Here is a 25244-nt window from a genome sequence, read left to right on the forward strand (position 1 = left end):
AGGTGTGTTGGAGATAGAAGACCAGTGCACATCTGATGTCAAGGGAACGTAGAGTTCTCTCCTGTTGGAAGAGAGAGACTTAGGGGTGAAGACGGGGAGGTGAAAGACCTGGTTAAGATGGAACTGGGGTTGAAACATAGGAGACTTTGTCCTTGTAGAAGATAGTAAAAGGGGTGGGGGATCTATAATCATAGCTGCCAGTCTGGCTAATCTGTCAAGCTGAGGTAATAGCCACTACGAAGATTATTTTCACAGACAGGTAGATAAGGGAGCAGGAGGAAAGGGATTTGAAGGGTGGCATGTAAGTGCTGAGAAGACTAGGTTGAGGTCCCATGTTGGAGTGGGGTTCCTGACAGTTCTGAACGAATTGAGAAGACGCCTGAGGAATCTAGTGGAGGTTGAGTGACTAAAGATGGAAGAGCGATCGATCGGTGGAAGGAAGGTGCTAATGGCCGCTAGATAAACTTTTATGGAGGAATGGGCAGAGTCTGATCGTCTAAGATGGAAGAGGTAGACCAGGACAGTTGGTACGGACATGGTTGATAATGAATGATGGTTGTCTGAAGCCCACTGAGAAAGTGTCGCCATTTGGCTTGGAAGCAAGCTCTGGTTGCAGGACATTGACTGTGAGAGTATCTCTCGCACTGGGGAGGAGTAGGCATTGTCTACTTGCGAGCCCCATCCAAATACCATGCTGTGAGGTGGAGTGGTTGTGGATTGGGGTGCTGGATGTAGTCTTGTTGTTGAGCGAGTAGGTTTGGGTGGAGGAGGGAGAGGGTTTGGAGGATGGATCGACAGGTGCAGGAGGTCAGAGAACCAATACTGTCTGGGCCTGGATGGGGCTATGAGTATAACTTGTGCTGGTCCTATTTCAGCTTGCTGAATACCTGGGTAATAATTGGAACAGACAGAAAGGCATACTGGATGCCTGGCATCCACTGGATGAGGAAGGCATCCTTTTGTGATCCCCCTAATGCTCCCCTGGCTCCAACTGTTGAAAAAGGGAGCAAGTCAGCCTCCAAATCAAATGGGGCCGGGGGGGCCCAAAGTTGGGGTGGGAAGGGGTTCGCAGTTCTCTAGTTGAAAGTCAAAAGTGTTGTCGCAGGCACTGGTGAGGGGTAGAGGTAATAGAGGTTGTGGCAGCGGAGTGTCGGGGGCATTGTGATCGCTGCCAACAGCAGTGTTGCTCCTGTGGACACGGAGGGTACGGCTGATAGGCTTGGTAAGTGGGTCAGGGTTGGTACCAAGATCAATATGCCTGTCAATGTTGGAATCTCGTGGCGGCTGGAGTATAAAGGCACAATGACCACAGTGTGGCCCTGGAGACCTTCAAGAAATGAAGTCCATTTTGTTGCTGAATAACTTTTGGTTGTCAAACGGCAGATCTTCTAGGGTTGTCTGGACTTCTTTGGGGAATCCAGAAGTTTGTAGCCATGAGCCTTGTCTCAGTATAAGTCCAGATGCTAAGGAGCGAGCTGCTGCATCCACTGTCGCTTGAAGGGAGACTTTAGAGACCAGTTTGCTTCCTGGATTAAGGCTTGGAACGCCACTCATTTATCTTCTGGTAGGGAGGCTTGGAATTCCGCTAGCTTGGAGTAAGACTGAAAGTCATATTTTGCTAGTATGGCCTGATATTGAAAGCTGGCTGATGAATATACCTTGCGGCTGACAAGATCTAGCTTCTTTGCGGCCTGGTCTGGGGGGGATGGGTGATGTCTCTGGGGTGCTGATGCACTCATTACACAGTGGCTTGGACCACTAGTGAGTTGGCCATGATCATTCAGCGGAGATGTGGATGGCGAGACGATGGACTTGTCTGGCAATGATAATGCTCCTGTAGGAAGTAGTAGATCCGTTGGTTCCGGCAATACTTCAGTACTCCACTGTTCCTCAGATATTGATAGAATGGTATATACTGATGGGGAATAAGAGATTGTTTCCTAGTCATAGTACAGGTCCCATCCCTGCCAATAAGGCCCTTGGTCCATCTTATTGGTGGGCCTTGTGGGTAATCTGAACCACTGCTGTTTTGGTGGCACTAGTAGTGGCTCATAAGAGTTCTGCTGCGGGCTGCGTGTGTGCTCCAGGGAGAAGTGTGGTTCCAGTTCGAAGGACCAGTCAGAGTCCAATAGCTCTGGCAGTGGCAGAGCTGGTGGTGTAAGTGAGGCCGTCGGAGGCTGCGGGGCTAACGGTACCGTTAGAGCAGGGAAGTCGTGTGGTACCGGTTGGTGGCGTAGCAAAGCAACAGCAATTCATCAGCTGGAGACCGGAGCCATCTAGGACTCTGTATCTCACTATGTGAGGGGCCTTCCATTGGCCATAGGAGTTAGCGGCAATATGCAGCCCGGTGTGCATGGTACCGGGTCTGGTGGGGTCAGCGACTGTCTGTAGTCTGTGTGGATTCTAGTGGCAGTCGGATTAGCAAATTTATCAATGTTTTGACTTTTTATCCGCTTTTGCCCTTTTGGGCACCAGAGTCGCCGAGTCTGCATGTGACTTCTCACCTAGCTGATCTTGGCTTGGGGAGGGAACGTGTTGTTTAGAGGTGGTCCCCCCCCTTGTGTCCGTGGCCATGTTTCTTCCAATGTATTTTGGCTGGTGTCACTGCGGCTGGTGATGCAGGATCGCCGGTGCTGTTGGGGCACCATGTCAGGTCCACTGGTGCCACCTCCATGCGGATGCATTGCTTCTTCCATTAAGAATTGCCAAAGCCAGAATTCTCTCACCTCTCAGGTTCTCAAAGGAAAGGAGCGACAGTTGTAGCATCATGAGACTATGTGGGTCTCACCCAAACAGTGTAAGACAGCATTGGTGCTTGTCACTCACCGAGAATGACTGAGGGCATATGGCGCAGTTCTTAAAACCAACTTGCCTTGGCATACTCCCTCACAAAGGGAGTGGGTGAGAAGGTGAGGACTTGGATAACTAACTAATTTTTTTTTTTTTTAAGAGTATATTTCTAGTTAGAAGTTTAACTACTAAAAAATTGTTTCTTTTCTATTCTTTTCTTACTACGCAGGTTCAAAGGAGGAAGAGAGAGACATTCTGACTCTAGCCATGCAGAGGTAAGAGGAAAGTGAGGAGGCATCGACATGCACAGCCACAGAAAGCCTCAAGCGCACAGGAGGCGCACGAGTCAACGGTTCCGGCTCTGGTGCATGGCGCACATGTGCACCCCACGATGGAATCCACATAGGGACCATCACTCAAAGAAGAACAGTGGGTCGTCTGCAGGTGACAGGAGCTCCAGTGGCTCATCTGCAGGGAATGGGAGCTCCAGTGGTGCTGGCAAGCCAGGATGCAGCCAGGAGCCAGCATATGGCATCAAGAGTTTGGTCATTGGCATAAGTGGGGACAAGCGGCCAGGTAGGACCAGGTGCAAAAGACCAGACTGTCCCAGGGGTGTGGACAGCGCCGGGGTGAAGATGGAGGTCCGGTCACAGGTGCCGAAGATGAGACAGGCCAGTCTTTATGATGTTTAGATCCATGTTCCGTTTTGGTTTTCTTTGGTGGTGGAACAGCAGTATGACGCATGACTTCTCATCTGACCTGGCGCGGCTCAGGGAGGCAACACTGCATTTTGGGGCAGTCCCTGTTGAAGAGCCGTCCTTATGCTTGTGATTGTACTTCTATAAGCACAGTGAACCTTTGTCAATGGTGCTGTCATGCCTCTCAGGAGGAAGCACTCACTCATGGTGAAGCGCAGTACTCCAGAGGATCCATCGGTCCTGGATATGACTGTGCATGTGTGCACATGGCCTCCTTCATAAGGTGTTTCTGGAGGCAAAGTTCTCTAACCTTGCGAATCTGCAGAGGAAAGGAGTGGCAAACAGAGCAGCAGGCAACAACATGAGCCTCTCCGGAGCAGTACAAACACTGTTGGTGCTTGTCACTCATGGAGAATGAGCATGGACACGATGTACAGCTTTTAAAGCCAGCATGCTGGAGCAGAGGCCCCTGGAAGGGGTGGGACATCCTACAAGGGAAACTAACTCACTCTACAACTATAAGAACAATATACACAACAACTATAAAACAGCCTTTTGATGAAAAGGGCTTTTTGGCAAGCTAAGAGCAAGGAGGAAGAGGCGTTCCAACTCTGGCCATGCGGCAGTCAGAAGGAATTGGAGGGGTGTCAACCCAGGCAGTCTCATAAGACCTCAGATGCACCACATGGCCAATGCATGATGCATACATGGGTCAACGGACACTACTACAAACAGTTCTGATGCATGGCACACGTGCACCCACATATGGCATCCAGATAGGGAACGGCACTCGAAGAATTCATCTTTATTGATTTCTAAACCAAAATCACTAAACCGTACTAAAAACTGAAAACTTGTACCTCTTATACAAAATGCAGCCTCTTCTAGTGTCTCAATTAAATAATCCATTTTCTGATATTACTGATACATCATTGCTTCCTGCATGTCAATAAGATCGCACGGTGCTTTATATTCCTTATATGTCTAGGTTAATACATTCTATTCTTGATTTACTTTTTCCTTTTCTGTGTCTATGGTGTACTCCTCTGGAGACTTACCTTAGCAGGTATGTATACACATATATAATTTACTATATACATGTACACTAATGCACCAAAACTGCAATCTGATCCATAGAGGACCATCTTACAGCCACAGCAAATCTCACTGAATTTAACATGTTTTGACAGTTGTTATGGAAGTCTATTTGGATGGATTGATTGCACAACCAGTGTCTACAGAGTTTATTCAACTGTCCTCAAAGAAGAAGAATTAATTGGGAATTTGGAGGAGGAGGAGGAGGAATTAAATGGCATTATGGGTAAATTCATGACCTCACTGAACTCAATGGGAGCTTTTGTCAGTGACTTTAGTGGGGTCACAATTTCACATGAGTTATTCAAAATGTATTTCTCCACATGTACAATACATTTTTCAGTGACATTATTGTCTATGATTGCCCAGCTTCACAGTGCCCCAAATGCCTTTTTAAAATTCTTAAGTATTAAGGCAAATTTTTGCTGTCAGTAAAACGTTTAATTACCTTAAAGTTCTAAGGGTGCCCAAAAAGCTTATACCAAAAATATGAGTTCTATAACTATTACTGGCAAGCGATAATAGTAAGGGGAGAAATTAACATTTATTGGGTTATATCAGTTATGGAGAAAACCAAAAGGAATCTCAAAGCTTTAAAATACAGTACCACCGTGTGGCCAAAAGGCCAATTACCAATCCTTGATTAAAAAAAACAAAATTAAAAGAACTCATGAAAAATTTCACTGAAACACAGCATCTTCATCATGCCTTCCCATACTATTCACAAACAAAACAAAACACAATCTCACCCTAGCCAACATTAATGCCACATGGTAAAACACAGAACAGTTTAAGTATCAACCACAGTATAGTAGCTGCAGCTCATTAAAAATCAAAGATATTGGCAACCAATCTAGGCCCTTTCAAGCCTCACATTTCGATGATTCTATATTTCAAGACATCATAAATATTGGCTGTTTAGAAGGACAATTCTATTTGGGATATAAACTGTTATTCCTTGGATTGATGAAAATATCCTGTGGGACTTATCTTTAAGCATTATATCTCACTGGCCACTTTTGGAACCCACAGGGCAAGAGTTTACTAATACAAATTTCACGTAAGTAACAAACACAAAATTATATTTGGCTTTCTAAAAAGAGTATTATTTGTACTGGCAATAAAAGTTTGTTTGAATTCAAATGTCAAATAGATCTTTACCTTCATAGGCAACGTATGTATAAAAGGTCTATCTCCAAACACAAAAAAAGATCAAATGATCAAGCAAAACAATTTATTGAAAGCTGCCTTTGTTTTTCTTTCAATATGAACCAAGGAAAAAAATTATAAAATTAATTTAGTATTGTGCCCAAATTTAAGGCACTGGATGATTAACGGTATTCCACCAAACAACTTTGAGCATCACTAATGAAGATTATTATAGCAATTAATAACCATTTTTAAATGATTTAGAGACTGAACCAAATACAGTATTTTAAAAGTAGAGAAGTACTTTGTTACGCATTAACAGTTTCCAAGTATTACATGCTCATGAAGTCTTATAGTAATACAAAACACATTACTAATATGTACTAAAATAAGGTTATTTACTTAAAAATGATACATTGGACATAATCTGTGTACAGAAAAAAGCAATTCATGGTAAACTTAATAAGGCACCTTTTAAATCAGATGCTGTACAAAATACATTAGTGTGTTACATTTTAAAAGATTATTCTACACTTTTGGCATATAACAAACACAAGAGTGTAATCATTCTGCCTTTACCCTTCTTTCACTTTTATTTACATCTTCTCTAAGCTAACCACAATGTTATTTTTGTATACAATATAATACATTTCATGTTCAGCATGGGTAGGTCAGAGCACAAACACCACTATAGTATGTGAGCTTCTATAATTGCATTCAAGGTAATATAGAATACATCAGATTTGTTGAACAAAGGAAGTAAAATAGTGATCGCTCCACCTTTCTCATGAGTATTAAACTATGGCTACTATACTGTGAACTCCATAAAGCTCTGTATTACATACCACTATGTCATCCCTAATGGAGTACACCACAGCGAAAGCAGGATTGGGTCCTCTGACTTCTTACAGAAGCACTGTCACAACAATGGAGAACTGCTAAATCATTTCCTATCTAACCAAAACAAAAGATAAATATTACTTCCCTTTAAACATTATTACAGTAACTAAAAAGGTTTTTAATTTTAAACTCAAGTGACATTTTTACTCTTCAAATGGTTTTAGTTTGTTAAAATAACTTAATTTAAAATATAGTCTGTGAAGACAATACAGCTGATTTGTATCCAAAGAATTAATCTTATAGCACATTCAGTGGTCATTTAGATGAATTCTAAAATTTGATTCTAGGCTTACTGAGGAGGTAATAGCTAAAGATTCATTTTGCATTTTAATAACAACATTTCAAGATAATATAGTTAAAAATGTACATGATATAATTAAGGAAAATATGGTACATACAAATGAAACTGCCAATTTTCCAAGATTTCAAAGTCTCATACTTTCAAAAATGTCTACCTTGAAAGCTGATTAGAGGCCTATGGATGTTGTGGAATATCACTCATCTAATTTGGGTTTTCCAGATACTCATTATTAAAAGTAAAATTCTAAGATAAGCAAATGGTAAAAACCCAAAGCTCAAGTCTGTATTCATTCCTAGAAACATCATATTCCTTTAGGAATTTACAAATTAACTAGGGAATGTAAATGTTTCTTTACTCTCATTGAATATAACGGCCTGAATTATCTCAAAGATGCAAGATATTTTCCGTCCAACTAAAGTCAGACTGAAGCTACCAGACAATACAAATCTCCATATGCAACTGCTTAATGGGTTCCAAGGCAAAGAAAATATTCACAAGACATATTCCACGATACATTTAAAAAATATTTGCCGGGCATTCTCTCTCTCTCAAAAAATACTGGTTGACAAAAAATTACTGAAATCAGTTTGACCAACAAAATGAGATGATCATACACTTAGGAAAAGGAGTCTGATACATCTTTAAAAGGCTCTGAAATCCTTACACTATTGAATAAAGCAACACAACTTGACTTAAGTTCACATTAAATATACCTTCAAATATTTATAATTAATAGATTTGTTAAGATTAACGTCAAGATTTTAAGAAACGGATGTCGAAGGCCTAAGATCATATATAGGCCCTGATCCTGCAAGTTATTTCACATGGGACTTAGGCATGTGCTTAAGTGCTTTCCAGAATCAAGGCCTTAGTTAACTGATTTTCAGAAGTACTGAGCACCTAGCGGTTTTCAATTGAGCCAATGAAAGTTGCAGTATGCTCAGGACTTGAAAATATCAGGCCATTTACTGAGGTGCCTAAAAACATATTTTGGAGCCCAACTAGGCAGTCACTTCTTCGAATCCTGGTCCAAGACGCCTCCTCCCCCCACAACGCCCCCCAAAAACCCCCCAGAAAACCAAGCTCAGTGGATTCACTTTATGTAGAGAGTTTTTTGTAAAGCCTTTTAAAGTGTTACAGTATTTATTCAGGGTATATCTAAACTGCAATTAAAAACCCCTGGCTGGCCTATGCCAGCTGACTCGGGCTATGGGACTATTTAATTGCAGCATAGACCTTCAGGCTCAGGATGGTGCCCAGGCTCTAGGACCCTGTGAGGTTGGAGGGTCCCTGAGCTCAGGCTGCAGCCCCAGCCCAAACATGTACACCACAAATAAAAAGCACCTTAACCCAAGCTCTGTGAGGCCAACTCACTTGGCACAGGCCAGCCACAGATGTCTCACTGCAGTGTAGACATACCCTCAGTATCACAGATATTTAGCCTTGCAAAAACATAGGCAATAAATATTGGGGGAAGGGGAAATCAATGAATAATTGGAAATGTTTCATTTTTACATTTCTGTTGCTTTACTTAGACTATCAGCAACTGTTTTCATTCAAGGCTTCAGAAAAAACAAGTCAAGATTAAAAGTCAGCAAACAAATCATAGCTAATAAAGATGTCCAATTCACATGGCACTTTATGAGATGTATACAAATATTCCAATATAGAAATGGATTACATTTTTTAAAAAATCCTCCGTATTCTGAAGAGCAAGCTGATGGGACATAAACATTTTCCTTTTTATTGTTAAAAACCCAGTGCGGGTGGTGGGAGTGGGAAGGAAGCAGCATATTCTAGACTAATGATTTTATGGCTCATGCCAAATATTTTCCAACTACCTGTGCAAACTAATGAACAAATACATGCTTAATAACTTCAACCTTATCTTCCTTGGCAATGGACGGGAAAAAAAAAGCCCTTTTTTATTAGAATTGTGGCACATTATTGTCTATCACTGTCTTCAAATAAGTGAAAATCATGCTTGATGCACCCATAAATAGTTCAACCAGAATACATATTAATACTTAAAGGCTTTACTGAACAAAAGTAATGACTTTATTTTAAAAAAGAAATATCCCTTGAGATAACTAGTTTTCTATAAAATATGTAGCATCGTTAAATAAAGTTTGTACATCACAACAGAAAATAAAAAATACCGCAGTCTTTTGCCTGACCACTTAATTTTTTGCAAACTATGGAACAGAAGTGGAAAAAAACAATGTTAGTTATTTGCAGCTGTTCACAAATGTATACTGGAACTTCATTAAGCTAAGTTTTCTAGTAATGTTATTTTAAAGGGACATTTAAACACAATTTTGAAGCAGTCTCCATGTACACATTTTAAGACAGATAATTTATCAAAAAATTAATGTGAAATTTCTACGTCTGATCAATTTCAACATTATTCCTAATTTATTTTTTTCTCAAAATCTGGGCTATGGCAGGTATGTGCACACACCTGTACCTACAATCAGGTGTTTTAAAATAAAGCACATTATACACTATATAAATAACTTCCCTTTTTAAAGTAATCTAGAACAAGGTTTACAGTACAAAGTTAGAGGCACTTAAATTATTACCAAATGCGTTTAACTGAATTGTTCCAATACTGTGTTTTTAGTCTTCAGCAGATTCACAGCACTGGGAGGTTAAACTTGAGCTATGGTGTTTTTTCTGATTTCAAACTAACGGTGACAAAATAAACAGTATATAACTAATGACCCAACTTTACAGTAACCATTTTAGTTTTTTTGGCCTTTTATACCAACCTGTCTTGGTCAACAAAGAAAAGAGCAGAAATTTGATCTCCTGTGCAAGCTTTCATGTAATTAGCCAATTGCTGCAGTACAGAATAAGCACAGCCCTGTGCATTATGCGGCAACACCTCACCAAATTCTGCAGCAAGGTTAATTTACTGTACCTCCATTAAGACATGTTTCATTCCCATTCCAACCACACCCAAAAACCACACATCTGATTCAACTGAAAATACTCATTAATTTACAATTTGTCAGTGATGACTTTCAGCAATGGTAGTTAGTATCTGATTATGTTTTATCAACATGTCCTCTAGATGGCCCAGCTCTACCGTCTTCAGCAGTAACATCCAGCTCAGAATCTCCTTTGCCTGCCTCATGCATGCCAGTCAGATTCAGAGGTTTATCTCTGTTCCCCAGGCCTTGGATGCCACTGTTTTCTCTCAGCTTCATAGGCTGCACTTCTGGCTTCCCCCACTTCCTAATTGCAAACTAGACTCCAGTTCTGGCTCTCAGACATACCTTCCTGCCTGGTTCTATAGAATAGTGAAAGGAGCATGAAGTCAATCCATTTAATTCCCTCTTATGTGGAAAGATGCAGAGCATGAGGCAGCTGCAGACAGGTCCCAGTGGGGCAGAGAGGCAAAAAAGAATGCCATGGGTTCTGGCTACAGCAAAATGGTGAATTTTACAGCTAATGTGCTGAGTTATGTGATATCTTGATAAAAGCTATATTCCATAGTTGCACAATAATGGAGCACAATGGGCCCCAAGTGAGATGAGTGAGGCAGATCACACTTCTCAAAGACACTTTCAGGCTCTGTGCAGACTTAGGGTTTGTCTCCACAGCATGGTAATGTGCACTAGAGAGGTGCGATTTCTAAAGCGCACCCATGTGCTGCACACTTACTGACCTGCAAAGACCCTCCTGGCATGCACTAAAAAATTCCCTAGTGCACATGAACAAAGAGCATTATGCTTACATTAAGCATCCTAGGGAACTTTTAATGTGTGCCAGCAGAGTCAACACAGGCCAATTAATATACTTTAAAAATCACACCCCTCTAGTGCGCATTGCTGCGCCATGCAGACAAGCCCTCATACAGGCATTAGTTTACACCGTTCACATTTCTGAGGTTCTCTTTGCAACCAAAACAGCACAGAAATGTAAACATTTCAAAATGAAAATTCAGATTCTGGAGCACAATTCTGTGGTAAATATTGTAATTGTGGAATTATGGAACATATGGGACTCTGACTATAAATATTTCTGTGAATTTAAATGATCATCTATCCCAAATGGCAGCCAAAGAATCCTGGCACACACACACACAAAAGACCCATAAAAGGCATAAGGAACTGTTAATCTGAACAGTATCCCAAACAGATTCCTAACCTACTGGCTGTTTCAAAAAGACTTGGTATGAACCAACTAGGTTTTATCAGGTGGAAGGCAAAGAGCTTATATTTCTCCATCTCTGTTGAATCCATTTAGCTTCTTAAGGCTTTCATAGAAAGCACTGTACTCTGAACATGCAATTCAGTACCCAGAGTTTTACTGGAGACTCACTAAGTGTGACTGAAGTCTCAATGCAGCTCAAACCAAAAATGATATGCATATTTAAAACAAGGCTGTCCATATATGTAGCATGTAGTGTACAGAGACTCTCAGCATTATATTCTACAAAGTAGTGAAAGATTTAATATTAGCAGCCTGTAAAAGTGTGGTGAGGAAGTGGACTGAATCTCAGCTGCTCCCTCTTCCCACTTAGATTCACCCTTGTCAGGGTGAAAAGTTCTAGGAGTCCAACTCTGCTCCTCAGTACTATATTAATCTGTCAAATCTTTACATCTTGTGATTCCACCATCTTGGCAAGTGTCTTCTTGATCCTCAAGGCTGTAAGTCTAGAGGCAGGATTGTGAGCCCAGCATTCAGACATTAACTTCAACACCGCTCTTAAACACTGAAAATTAAAAAACAAAAGGATATTACTGTAAACAAGTAATGACTGAAAATGTACAGCTTTGCTTGACAGTTAAAATGGTTCAAGTTTAAGGAGGACACTGGTGAAACTAGTAGGCCAAAAAGTTTAACTATTTTTTAATATTCTACTGATTTATTTACAATATCCTTTAACAATTATTTCCCCTGAATAAAGCAGCATTGGTATCTGCAACACTGATTTAATTCAGAAAGTGTGCCTTATTACAACACACTCATGCTCTCTCTTTTGCTTTATAAGAGCTTAGGATTTTTTTACATTTCAATATACGGCCTGAATTAAAAAATGGAAGATGACTATAAAGTTTCAGTGGGTCAAGCTAACATCCCATAGCAGAGCAATGAGATTTCATGCTGTGTACCCAGTGTTTCTCACCAGAGGGAAAGTTGGCATGACAAGAGGTCTCAAAGTAGGTGACAAGTGAAATGGGAGAAATTAGGACATTACCAAAAGAAATGGACAATCTATGGCAAAGTAGGAAAGGAAGTAATATGGCATATAGCTGCTATTTGAAATAGGGAGATCATACTGCTGATCTACCAGTCTCAATAATATCCATTTAAAGACCAAATATTCATGTTCGACCCACAGTTACACAGAATGATAAAAACCCTGCGCCTCTGGAAGAATGTTTATTCCACAATAAGGGTGAATTGGCAAAAAAATGTATATATTTTCTAGACAACAACAAGATCGGAGGGTAAATTAATTCACATCTATATTTGGGAGAATGTGTGAAGAGAGAAATAAACATTTGAAGACTGCTAACATTCTTTGTAACCCTACTTTAAAAGTTTACTCAATTTCAAGCACACTGCAAGTGCATGCAAAATTTGAACATTAAGTTTTGTTTGTGCCTCTTAAACAGCAAATTAATACAATGTTGTGGCTAGCTAGTTCTGAAACACACCTATATATACAGATTATTTTAGCCTATATTACTCCCTTGTTTGTCATCAGTTGACTGAAATACAATGGCCTGTTCTTAACCCAGATGAGTATTGTTCTAACAAGATGGACAAAAATCAGATTGCGAAACTCTGGACACACACAAACTCGATCACCTCACTGTACCTCTGCAGGCCATCATTATCTTTTGGAAGGTCCTCTAGTCTACTATCTTTAACAGTTGTGGTGGAACTAAATATGTCTGCTGGATCTTGGCATATTAATTTCCAATTTTTCTCCCTACTTTTCTCCTAAGTATTCTTAGCTGTTCAAGCGCCCTATATGATGCAAATTCATGGTCTCAGTCTAGTGCCTAAGGACAGATCTTCATATCAAAAGAATCAACATCAATATGAGAAAGCCAAGTTGGGTGAGGTAATATCTCTTATTTGACCGACTTCTATTGGTAAGAGAAATGACCTTACACAGAGCTCTTCTTCTGGTCTTGGGATCAACTTGGTGACAATAACACTGCACACAACTTCAATATTGACATCTTTGTTGGCTCTCTCTGAAATAATGCTATGAAGCTATTTAATATGCCTGAAAACTGAATGATCTCACCCACCCTAGAAGTTGGGCCTATGTTGATGCCGACACATAGGAAAGGGACAGTTGAAAGGATATTTGAATTCCCCCTACAAGTGCTATATATGTTTTGTGGGTAAAACAGAAGACTTTAGTCTTCAGGAGCATCAACCCAGCACCTTTCACTATCAGCATCATATGAACTTAAAAAACCCAAAAACCTCAGACCACAATATATTGTAGCACATCTGAGCTAGCACTCCCTTCAAACTAAACATTGGAAATTATGCAGCATGAGTTACCACTACCCTTAATAAAATGGGTATTTTAATCTAAGTATTATTTCACCTTCTCCTGGGCTACTGAACTTACAATATCTATTTATTTATTTATATGTAAATAAATGTCTCTGCAACTCTCCTAATGACCTCAGGTACACATTGAAAACAAGAACAACAATGAAATGCAAAAAAATGATGCGTTATATGAGATCTCCGAGTAAAAAGGAAAATGAAGGTTACTTACCTGTATCTGGAGTTCTTCAAGATGGACTATACATATTCCCACTCATGGGATGCCCTGACCAGCACAGCCTGAATGTGCATAGCTAGCACATTGTTCACTGGAGAATTCATGCCCCTCCCCATAGTGAACATTAAACATTCCAACGTGAGGGTATAAAAAGGTCATGGTGGCCAGCTGCCTCAGGTCTTTTTTCCCATGGCCCCAAGTTCTCTGAAAAGTAGGACTCCAAGACAGAGGGCAAAAGTGGGCAAAGAGCTGAACATGAGTCTATCTAAAACAACTCTGGATACAGGTAAGTAACCTTCATTTTCCTTTTTACTCAGACATCTCATATGGAGTATCACTTCTTCTTCAACTATCCTCTGCATTTTCCCACTCACAGAACAGACTAATAAGCTGTAACTCTGATCCAGGATGGTGGGAACACAGAGTCCTAGTTAAATAAGAATTGCCTTGCCACATTTTGCATCTGATCTAGATTTTAAGTCTAATGAGTAGCGTAGATTGTACTCCACATTCTTACTCTGTATATTTCTATTACTGGAATATGTCTAGTGAATGCCACAGAAACTGCTTCTGATCTAGTAGAATGAGCTCCAATTCCTTCAGGAAGAAGGGAATCCATCATCTTATAAACTTCAATACATAGTGTAACCCATCTTGCAAGAGTTTGCACAGTGACCACTCTCCTGTTACTTCTCTTTTTGTAAGAAATTGGGAAATTGTTGAAAATGCTTAAGTCTATCTAAATAGAAAGCTAAAGCCCTTCTAACATCTAGCACATGTAATCCAGCTTCCTCATCTTCAATGTGAGTTTTGGGGAAAAGAGAGACCAACTCTTGAGATATAACGAGCACTCCAACATGTAGCTAATCAGAGCTATATATGGATCTACATCATACATGGAAACCCACAGTAAAAACATTTTCCATTTATAATCGTAATATTTTTGTGTGGCCTGTTTCCTTGAATTCATCAGTTCATTTTGTACTTCTAATGAACAAAACTGCTCTAACACTACCAGAGTCTCATCCCCGAAGCAGTTTAGGTGAAGAGACTGAAGATCCAGCTAATTCACCATCGCATGTTGTTGTATCAACAAGTCCAGTATTAACAGCAAAGGTCTGCCTTTTTGGATACATGAATGAAGTACAGATATCACTATGACCTGGCCCACATAGGCACTATCAAAATTACTCTTGCCTGATCTTGTTTTATATTGTTTAACACTCTCTGAATGAGGAGAAATGGGGGAAACGCATAATGATCCTTTGATCTCAATTTATCCAAAATGCATCTGATACTGAATTCTTGTCTCTAGAGCTGCTCATGAGCAGAGTCTATGACACTTCTTGTTCCTCTGGATGCCAAAATATTTATTACAGGGGTCCCCCCACAAGCTGATCAGATAAGTTGCCACTTCCTCTGTCAGCAACCACTCATGCATCTGAGATATTGACCTACTCAGATGATCTGCCAGGATATTTAGTTCCTCTGATACATGAATTGGTGTTGGGTGAATCTCGTGCCTTATACATCAATCTAATGCTGGCCTAATGTTTGCTGGAAGCTTGCTGTGTCTCAGTTCCAGGAGACTTTGCTGATAGGTTGAGTAATTTGAAGGTGAATGTCCTTCACCAAACATGATAAATACCTTGCATTTGCACTGGACACTGGAAACACAGCTGGGCATGAGAAATACCTCTTAAGTCCAGGCTTTCTAGTGTTTCACTTTGCCATCCTGGCACTGAAGAACTTATTTACTACGTGAAATCTAACACTGTACTAACACAAACTAACTAAACGAACTATAACTAACTAATTATATAGTAAGCATATGGATCTGGTACAATTCCAGAGCAATTCTACCTTTGGTTCAGCTGTTCACAGGTAGAAGGAACTGAAGAAGATGGAATGCCATACCCCTTTTATACCCTAGCCCTGGGACATTTTGACATTCACTGAGGGGAGGGATGAGGGAGGTACATGAGCATGCTAATGAACATTGCTAGCTAGAGTTCTACCATTCAGGCTGCACTGGTTCACGCATCCCATGAGTGAGAACATGCAGAGGACACCTGAAAAATTGTGCAGTACTACCAATTAGACTTCTCCATGACAAAGGAACAGGGCCACTAATGATTAAGGTTAAGATTCTGTCACGGTTATTTTTAGTAACAGTTGGTGACAGGTTGCAGGCAGCAAACAAAAATTCATGGAATACTAAAAATTTGCTAAAATTTGGGGGAGGAGGAGACAACAGAGCTGGTTGGGCTTCCAGCTGCTCCAGCCCTGCTGCTCAGCTGTTGAGCGGTGGGCTCTGGGCTGACAGCTGCTCCAGTCCTGCCCCAGAAGTCCTGGAATCTGTGACCTCCATGACCAAATCTTATCCTTACTAATGATCAACCCCATTCTCACCTCTACAAATACACCAGAATCACCTCAGATTCCACGGTGTTGAAAATGTCGGATATATTCAGTATGACAGAAAAAGATATACTGAGGTTAAGGCTGATAAATTACATTAAAATGACATGTTAAAATTGTTGTTTCTATTCAAGAACACAGGAAAATACTAAACTCTAGATGGCTTTGGGGATGAGAATGTGACCATGCAGTTAATTGCTGGTGAGGTGCTTCTCCTTCCCATCCAAACAGGTATATAAAAAAGAGCAGACATGTAAAAGCTCTACCAGCTGATCTCACACATTAGTATTTTTGTTGTGGTCAGGGGAATCTCAAAACATTAGAAGGTCTGATGTTGTTGCCTACTCTACTCCAGTTTCAGAAAACTTTTGGGAAAGACTAAAATACCATTACTATATATTAGAGGCTAAAGCTTAACTCCTCCCATTTTTCTCTTTCACTGTACTTACTTCATCACTATTCCATCTGTTAGATACCACTGGGCGCAGGCGCTTGACACACACCACCTCTCTCATATCTTCATAGGATGGATCATTCGGCACCATGTCATAATATGGCAACTGGTACTCTTCAACAATACCTGAAATGTGTATGAAAGATCAGGTTAAATATATAAAACAACAAACCAAACTCATAAATCTGCTTTCTTAACTTCTAACCAACTTGCAGAAACACAAATTAACACAAGATCCTCGTCAGCAACTTAAACTCATCAATGGTTGAAAACAAAAAGGTAGCAATTGTGCATATTATCACTTGCTGAAAATTTACAACTGATGGTGGACATTTAGGACTAAATGCTGACTTAATTACTTGTAGTCCCACTGAATTTTAACTGAAGTACAAACTTTGGCCCTATCTATCCTATTACATATTACAGAGGTACTCCCTGCAACAGAATAGAGCATATATGTATATCTTCCACTTTATTCTGAGACTCCCTGTCATCTTCCTATTTCTACCTAGTTTACAAATCCCAACAAGCGTATCTTACTGAACATACAAAGACAAATCCCTGCCCCAAGAAGATGCAATCTAAATTAGGATCTTACAAATCACTGAAGAGAGAGACTGAGGCCCGGTCTACACTATACGGTTAGGGCCATGTAAGACAGCTAATGTCGAACTAATTATGTCAGTGTACACACTACAGCCATGTCCCACTGATGTAAGTTAGTGCTTTAGTACACCGACACTATAACTCCACCTCCATGAGAAGCGTAGGGCTTATGTTGGTGTAGTTAGAGTGACGCAGTGTCTGTGCAGACACTGCGTTACATGCACTGGCTGTTGGCTGTCTTGTCAATTTCATGGCTCCAGCATGGAAATTGATAAGAAAGCCAGGCAGCTAGAGCCTGGCTGCCCCCGGCTCCAAGCTGGGCTCCAGCCTGGAGGCTCCCTGCTTAAGGAGCCAAGAAGCCTTAACAGCTGCCCACCCGAGTGTATAGCTGGGCTCCCGGTGGGGAGCTCGGCAGAGGGCTCTCAGCCCCCCCTCACTACTCCTCTTCAATCACTGGAAGCACTCCTGATGAGGACACGCACTACCAACAGGAGGGTAGTGTGGACATCATAGGTCAACTTAGGGCTGTAGTGTAGACATGCCCTGAGAATTTGGGAAGAGAGAAAATATGGGATGGAGATAGAGAACACAATGTTGGGAAAGAGATAGGTAAGGAAGGAGGCACAGGTATAAGACAAAAAAAAGAAGAGGAAATAGATACTGAAAACAATACAGTAAAAAAGATATACATTAATCTATCATAGGAAAGAGGAAAAATGGAGTGAAACCAGGCACAGAATGAAGGTATAACAAAAGCGAGAGATAGTAAGTTACATTATAAAAAAAGTAATAAGAAGAAAGTTGATTGACAGTGTTACAATTAAGTGAATCACACAACTATTTTGTTCTTTTAACATGCAAGGTGCCTACGCTTGAGACACAGGGCAAGTGGTGAGACTCAAGTATTTTTCATCCTGTCCAGAAGCTTTAGTTGCGTAAATTCTTTTGAAGCCTTAGTTTTATAAATACATTTTGAAACATGACATTTAAAGATTTACCTCCTGTGACACAACGCCGAGCCATTTCCCAAATGATCAAGCCAAAACTGTAGATGTCAGCCATGATATATGGCTGGAAATTATTTTTATTTAGGCTTTCATCCAGGACTTCTGGGGCCATGTAACGTTTTGTTCCCACTCTAGTATTCAAAGGGACATCAACTTCATTCGTATCACTAAATGTAAATAATAAAGGTTAATTGAATTGTGGAGCAGTACATATAAACTGAAGTCATGCAGAAAGCAGCAATTATTATTGTAAAAAGTAAAGTTACAAATTATAACTAAAACCAATCGCTCTCAAATCCTCCTTCCAATATTAGAGTATTACAACATAGTACGCTTCCTTTAGATAAATTAAATAGAAAATGGTTAATATACCCAACATGAAGGTTTACGTGATTGCTTTGCAAAAAAAACTTCACACATGACTAAGCAGACAGAAGCAGACTATTCCAAATATTCACAACTCAAAACATATTACTAATATCCACAATTCCATCAGTATTCATGTGGAAGTTTGCTTGAGTTCTAGGATTTGATACTCACTTGAAAACATTGGTAGCCCATGCATTTCACTATATGCTTTACATGTACAGTTTTCACCAATATCTTAGATCTAAAATAACCTTATTTCTAATAGGAGCATTTTGAGCACATTGAGCATGTTACAATGAGCTTTGTAAAAAAAAAAAAATATATAGTATTTCTACAGAATTACCTGCATTTGTAATATACTACCACCATACTATCCATACACCCACTAAAAACTATACTAGAAACCACCATATCCAGACTCCAATTCTTGGACAAGGCTTTGCAGTTTCTCTGACAGTGTGGCAGAGTGAAATTTTGTGGCTGCTTCAGACATTAGCAATTGTTTTTGTAATAATTTTTTGTTTTTTTAAAGTAATTACAGTCAAGACAGTATTCTGCAGGTAATTTATTTTACTATTCAATTCACTTTATGTTGCCCAAATTTTAGCGAGTCACAGATTTTAAACTGAAAATACATGAAAGCATTATAGAGATTCCCCAAGGGAAAGATGAAATTTTAGACTCTGGGCAGTGGATTTGTTTCCTTTTCTCTCCTCCTTGTGGAGAGGGGAACAAGTGATGTGAAATTTTGTAGAGCCTTGAACTCTTAGCTCCCCATCCTAACAACATCTGAGAGCAATCTGTACTCTCACCTCAATATCCACCCCACATCCAAAGTAAAGAAGAGCATTTGAGTCTCAAAACAATATATACCCTACAATTTTATTGTTCAACTGTGAAACAATCAATCAGTGAATTAACACTCATTTCAACTGGATCTCTGGTGCCTGTCCAAAACACATGCAAAAAACACTGTTAATTTATAGGCTTTGATCATCTACCTGTTAAATTTGACTGCAAGTCCCAGGTCTGCAATACAGCAGCTTCCATTTTTCTTAATCAGGATATTTTTACTCTTCAGGTCCCTGTGTGCAATAGCAGGCTTGCCTTGTGTCCCATAAATTTCAGTGTGCAGATGGCACAGACCACATGCAGCAGAATAAGCCAGTTTGAGCAAAGCCCGGTTGTCAAGTGTGGCACATTTCAGGAAATCATACAAGGATCCATTTTCATGGTAATCTGTAATCAAGTAAAGTTGTGTCCAGGAGCCTGTGCCTTTAATATCAGCTGCTATAAAACCTGTCAAATGCATAAACCAAGTTAGTATTTAGTGTTACATAAAAATCACAATTCATTACATGGAAGACTTCAGGAAGTCACATTTTAAAGTAAGACAACAGCCCCTTACACACACAATTCCTTATTTGGGGACTAGGAGTGCTACAGTTTAAGTTTCAACTTCATAGGATGTCACCATGCTGGTCCTCAAGCAGAAAGAAGAAAAGTCAGGGTCTCCTATTTGTAACATTAAAAATAAACAAGATACCTAGAATCTGCATAAAAATATAGCATTTTATTATTATATGCTATGCTATATCCCTCCAGTCATTTCATAAAGGAAGTTCTCCATCCTCTTCATGAAACGACTACAATTCTTTGAAATACAAGTCCTTCACTAACCGTTCAAATTACAAAATGCTTACTTACCAAGTATGTTTTCATGACGCATTAGAACAGTCTGATAAATCTCAGTTTCTCTGAACCAACTGGCTTCCTCGGTGGTAAAAAATACTTTGACTGCCACTTTTTCACCCCGCCATTTACCCATCCACACCTCACCATATCGCCCTTTCCCAACCTGCCGCACCATCTGAATCTGTTTGGCAATAGTGCGCTGAACCTAAACAAGAAAAAAAAAAAAAGTTATTATAGGAACACAGTCAAGATGATTGTCAGGCTTAAAATTTGCCTGTCTCAAATCGTGGTCCCATTTGAAAGATCTATTCTAGATTCTTTTCAGCTACTCCTTTTTCAAACTAATTATTGCTGCCTTGGATGGGGACAGAGTATGTTTATACAAATGTATAACTAAAATACTCAGAGAAGAAAATACTGTAGTCTTATTTTATTTTAAGTGAATTTTGTAATGTTGTATTACACCATTTTGGGTTCCACTATACAGTGTCTACAGTTTCAAGCTTAATAGAGTGAAAGTCACCTCTCCTACTTGCTTCAAATTTAGAATCTCTAGGAACACAAAGACCAAGGATAGTGACCACACATACATTCACAAGTACCAGATCTACTCTGTTTTACAAGTTTTATTAAAACTACAATTAAAGTTATGATTACCCATGCATACAGAAATTCTATAGAGACCTATGCACAAGTTACAAATATACAGTCATACTCACATCCGTAACGATAATCTTAAGGTCTGATGGCTGCCTTGACAATTGATCATCAGTAGAGGAATGGCTCCTGCTGGAGTCTTCCCATAGGGAACTCATTTTTTCCAATGTGGGCACCCTTTTTTTATAATGTGATTCTGCCTATATATGAAAGTGTCAACCCTCTTTTTTTCATACTGATCTGGTGTCCCCAAGTAACTTGAGGTACCCCGTTTCTTATAGGTTGTGTATAAATTCCTTTTAGTCTCATTAGCATTAACGTACAACCTGTATCCTGAGGTTAAGGCAAATGTTAGAGACAAATGTGCCTCTAAAGAATGTTTATGATTTAGAATTAATCTTCCAGGCAAATTTTCACAATTTACCCCTTGATACATCTTCTCCCATAATCTTACGGCATCGGGTTATTCTTTGGTTACTTACTTAGGTCAGCATTTCTTATCTCTAAGGCCTAAAACAGCTAAACTAAAATCTTTCAGGCCTCAGCTTATAGGCCTTGCATTTCAGTTTCCCTTACTTAGATACCTAATACATAATTATCACTTCTAAATACTGATCTATCTTGTACTTCTATAATCCTACAATTTAACTTTAATTAGCATACCATGATTATATATGACATGACATGTTAATCATAACATCATACAATAAATGAAGGATAAAGTAAAACCATTGGCTAAAATACATTTGATTTGTGTTTAAATTAGACTGAACTGAATATTTCTAATTTATATATGATTATAGCCACCTGTGTCACTGGCGAAGCTTTTTTGCTGAACTATTATAATAATTCAACTAAAATGCATGTCTCAATACAATCGCTGAATCAACATGTTTCTGCAGTTATTACAGTTGTTCATGACCAGTATACAGTATGCCAGCCTATTTTATTGAGCATCATGAATAAAACTGAAGAGAAAAATTTTACAGCTGGAATGGTATTATCCAAGTCTTAGATACTTTATCTGAAGGCCTGCTGGAGGACAGAACACTTCTTTATATTTCACTGGCCTCAATTGGTTTAATGAATATATAGGCATGAAAGAATCCCTCTTCTCACGCTCTCTAGTTCTGGTTCATTATATGTAAGAGGAAGACTGACTCTTTTACATTTGCATGTGCATGTTTGTATAGTGTCTTTCATACTAATTGCAGCTCAAAAAAGTTTATGGAATTAAATATCTACACAGATAAATAGCATAGTTCAGAATTTAAGAGGTATACACATAGGCAAAGGAAGAAAGATGTGTTTTCAGATGAGATAATAAATGAAATGGATAACTGATGAGTCTGAAAAAATACAAAGACAACAGCTCTTGCACCAACCTATGGCCTGTGACTGTGTAGCAGTAACAGAAAGGAGAATAATACTAGATAAAAGGAGAAAGAAGAATAACTTTCCTTACAGTAACTGTGGTTCTTCAAGACATCAATCAGCTGGGATCCCACTGTAAGTGTGCATGCACCCCATGCATGTGAGATTGGATATTATATTTTAATAACAGCATTCATCAGGGTTGCACATGTGTTTTGTGCCTCCTTGTACTCCCAATGCAAGGGAATAAAGGCTGGAGTGACCGTGACCAATTCCCTTGCAATTGGAGTCCATGGAAGTAGAGGACTCCGAAAAGCAGGAATGGAATTATCGGATCCATATTGATCACATATTGAAGAACCACACAGTTACCGTAAGGTAAATAACCATTCTTTCTTAAAGTATGTGTCAGTATGGATCTCACTGTAGGTGACTGGCAAGGAGTATTCCCTCTAGCTGGTGGGAATGAAGTGTTCCAGATGCATCAGCTGAACAGTAATTGTAGTACTACTTTCCCAAACTTGGCACCTGATATAGTTGCTTGTTGTGAAGAGATGGCTTTGACCATTAGGTCACCTGGCTATAGATAAGACAGGGTGAAAGCCTGAATGGTGGTTCTGTGCACATAATAAAACAGTCCTGGAAACTGTTAGCATGTGTAATTTCTTTTCTCCCATAGTTTTGGGAAGACAGGTAGATTGACTCATTTAGATGAAAATCTGAGACCACTTTAGGAATGAACTTTGAGTGAGGTTTGAGCGCCACCATGTCCCCATGAAATGTCACATAGGTGGCTTCAGCCATGACAGCTTGAAGCTCGCTCACTCTTCTGACTGAGGCAACAACCACCAGGAAGGCCTTTAGAGCGAGGTAGCCGAAGGAATATGCATGAAGAGGCTTGAATAGAGGCTCTGTGAACCACAGGACCAAATTCAGGACCCAGGCAGGAGTAAGTTCCTTGACAGGTGGGTAAACATGTAATTGCCCTTTGAGCAACTTTGATACCACAGAGTGAGAAAAGACCAAGCGCAACTGTAGAGGCAGGTGGCAAGCTGAGATTGCTGTGAGATGAACCTTAACAGAGCTGAATAACAGGACAACCTGTTTTGAGTGTTTAATATAGGTGAGGATCTTTTTCCTGAAGCCTGGACCAAGTCTAGATAGCACTTGGTCAACCATATCAAGAATCTCTTCCATTTAGATATGTACATACTTCTGGTAGATGTTTTCCTGCTCTACTTCAGGACCTGTAGGGCACAGTTTCTATCTGTGGTACTTAATCCACCAACAGTCAATGCCACAAGGTGCAGTAACTCTAGGTCTGGGTAAAGTATTTGGTCATGCTGCACAGAGATGGGATCCAGATGATATGAGAGTTGGTTCGGTGGCTGAATGGGCATCTGCAGCAGCTTTATGGGCCAGTATGACGTGTCAAGAATGATAATGGCTTTGTCTCCTTTGATCTTATAATTTACCCTGGGAATCAGGGAAATAGGTGGAAAGGTAAAGAGTAGGCCTTAGTTTTACTGCAGGAGGAAGTCATCAGATAATCTTGGACTCAGGCCTCCTCTGGAGGAGTAGTTCTGATACTTGGTGTTATCCGTGGTGCCAAATAAGTGTACTCCAACAATGAAATATCAGTCCTATGATAAACCTAAGCAAGGACTATTTGTGATTGTTCACTGATTGCCTGCTCAGGGAAGTCTGCTGAGCTGTTGCAGGCTCCTGGGAGATGGAAGATCAACAGAGTAAGCCCATTCTGATAGCACCAAGTCCATAATTTGATGGCCTCTAGACAGATGATTGAGCAGTGGGTGCCCTGTGGTTTACACAGCACACAGCTATCATGTTGTCTGTGATGATTTGCAACACCTAGGTTCAGAGAACAGGCAGGAATGTTACATATGCCAGTCTGACGGCTGGCTACGAGCCATTCACATGTAACCCCATGTCTTTCTGGGAACCAAGATCCTTGAATTTGTAGGTGGTCCAGATGAGCTCACAATCCTCTTCCCGACATCTATAAAAAGTGCTTTTGTTTTGGGGAACAAAGAGAAGGGTATCTACCCTTTCCTATGCATTTGTGGGATCCAGCCACCAACTCAGTTCTGCAGTGACATGATGTGATACTGGGATCTTCCTGAAAAATAGACCAACTTGTGCCAGAGTATCGGGGTCAGGATGTGGATGGCCTGTGTGCATGGGTCTGCTACTAAATTGCAGTCATGAGACAAGCAGTGGAGTCAGGGTCCAGGCTGGTCAGGATGCCATGAAGTCAGGGTCAGGTGCCAAGTTACAGACAGGGAGGCAAGCAGCAGAGTTGGGGTCCAGCCAGGGTCAGGAGACAGAGTCTGTGGTTCACAGCCAGGCAAGGGTCTGGAGTGGAAGCAAGCAGGTGGTCTGCACTGTTGCTCAGACAGTTCCCTGTGATGACTTCCTGGTTTATATACTGGCATTGGGCCAATCAGTTAGCTTCGGGGGCTGCCACTCAGTCCGCACTAGTCGGGATTTCCTGAAGTATCTAGCTTGAAAGGATCCTTCAGCTGAAACCCAACCTGAGATTCCAGTGACAATGAGGAATTGTTGGCGGCCTGGAACCACCCTGGTTTTAAGTTCTAGTTCCACAGATTCTTACACCACCTCCATCTTCAGGTCCCCCCATCCCCCGAGTGCTGGTCCAGGCTTGTCAGGGTTGAATTTTATGGAACACTCTCACCAGGACAAAGACATGGACATGGGAAGCAGATTCCCAGGTGCACTCTTTGTAGCTGTAGGCTTCCCAGTCCATGAGACAGTACAGGTGGCTACGCAGCCATTGACAACTGAGAAAGGCATGCACTTCCTACTTCTCAGGACCCTGGATTTCAACTGATAGAGGAGAGGGTGTGGTTTGGTCAGCCAAGGGTTTTCAGTATAGGGCTTCAGAAGGGAAACATGAAAAACTGGGTGTATTTTGAGG

The 25244-nt window shown here is 40.3% G+C and overlaps 1 protein-coding gene across 1 annotated transcript in view; it reads right to left on the reverse strand.

Moving 5' to 3' along the window:
- Positions 1–7982: 7982 nt before the first annotated feature.
- Positions 7983–25244, reverse strand: part of BMPR1A (bone morphogenetic protein receptor type 1A) — a 64756-nt gene continuing 47494 nt past the window's right edge. Inside the window, exons 7-11 of the mRNA XM_067552519.1 lie at positions 20267–20459; positions 19561–19858; positions 18182–18357; positions 16573–16703; positions 7983–11656 (exon numbers count right to left, since the gene is read on the reverse strand). Coding sequence (XP_067408620.1) covers positions 11531–11656; positions 16573–16703; positions 18182–18357; positions 19561–19858; positions 20267–20459 — 924 coding nt within the window. The 3' untranslated portion in view covers positions 7983–11530. The remainder of the gene's footprint in view (positions 11657–16572; positions 16704–18181; positions 18358–19560; positions 19859–20266; positions 20460–25244) is intronic.

The sequence above is a fragment of the Emydura macquarii genome, unplaced genomic scaffold (assembly GCF_026122565.2).
Source record: "Emydura macquarii macquarii isolate MOO-44397 ecotype Brisbane River unplaced genomic scaffold, CSIRO-AGI_Emac_v2 contig_1390, whole genome shotgun sequence".
Taxonomy (NCBI): domain Eukaryota; kingdom Metazoa; phylum Chordata; order Testudines; family Chelidae; genus Emydura; species Emydura macquarii.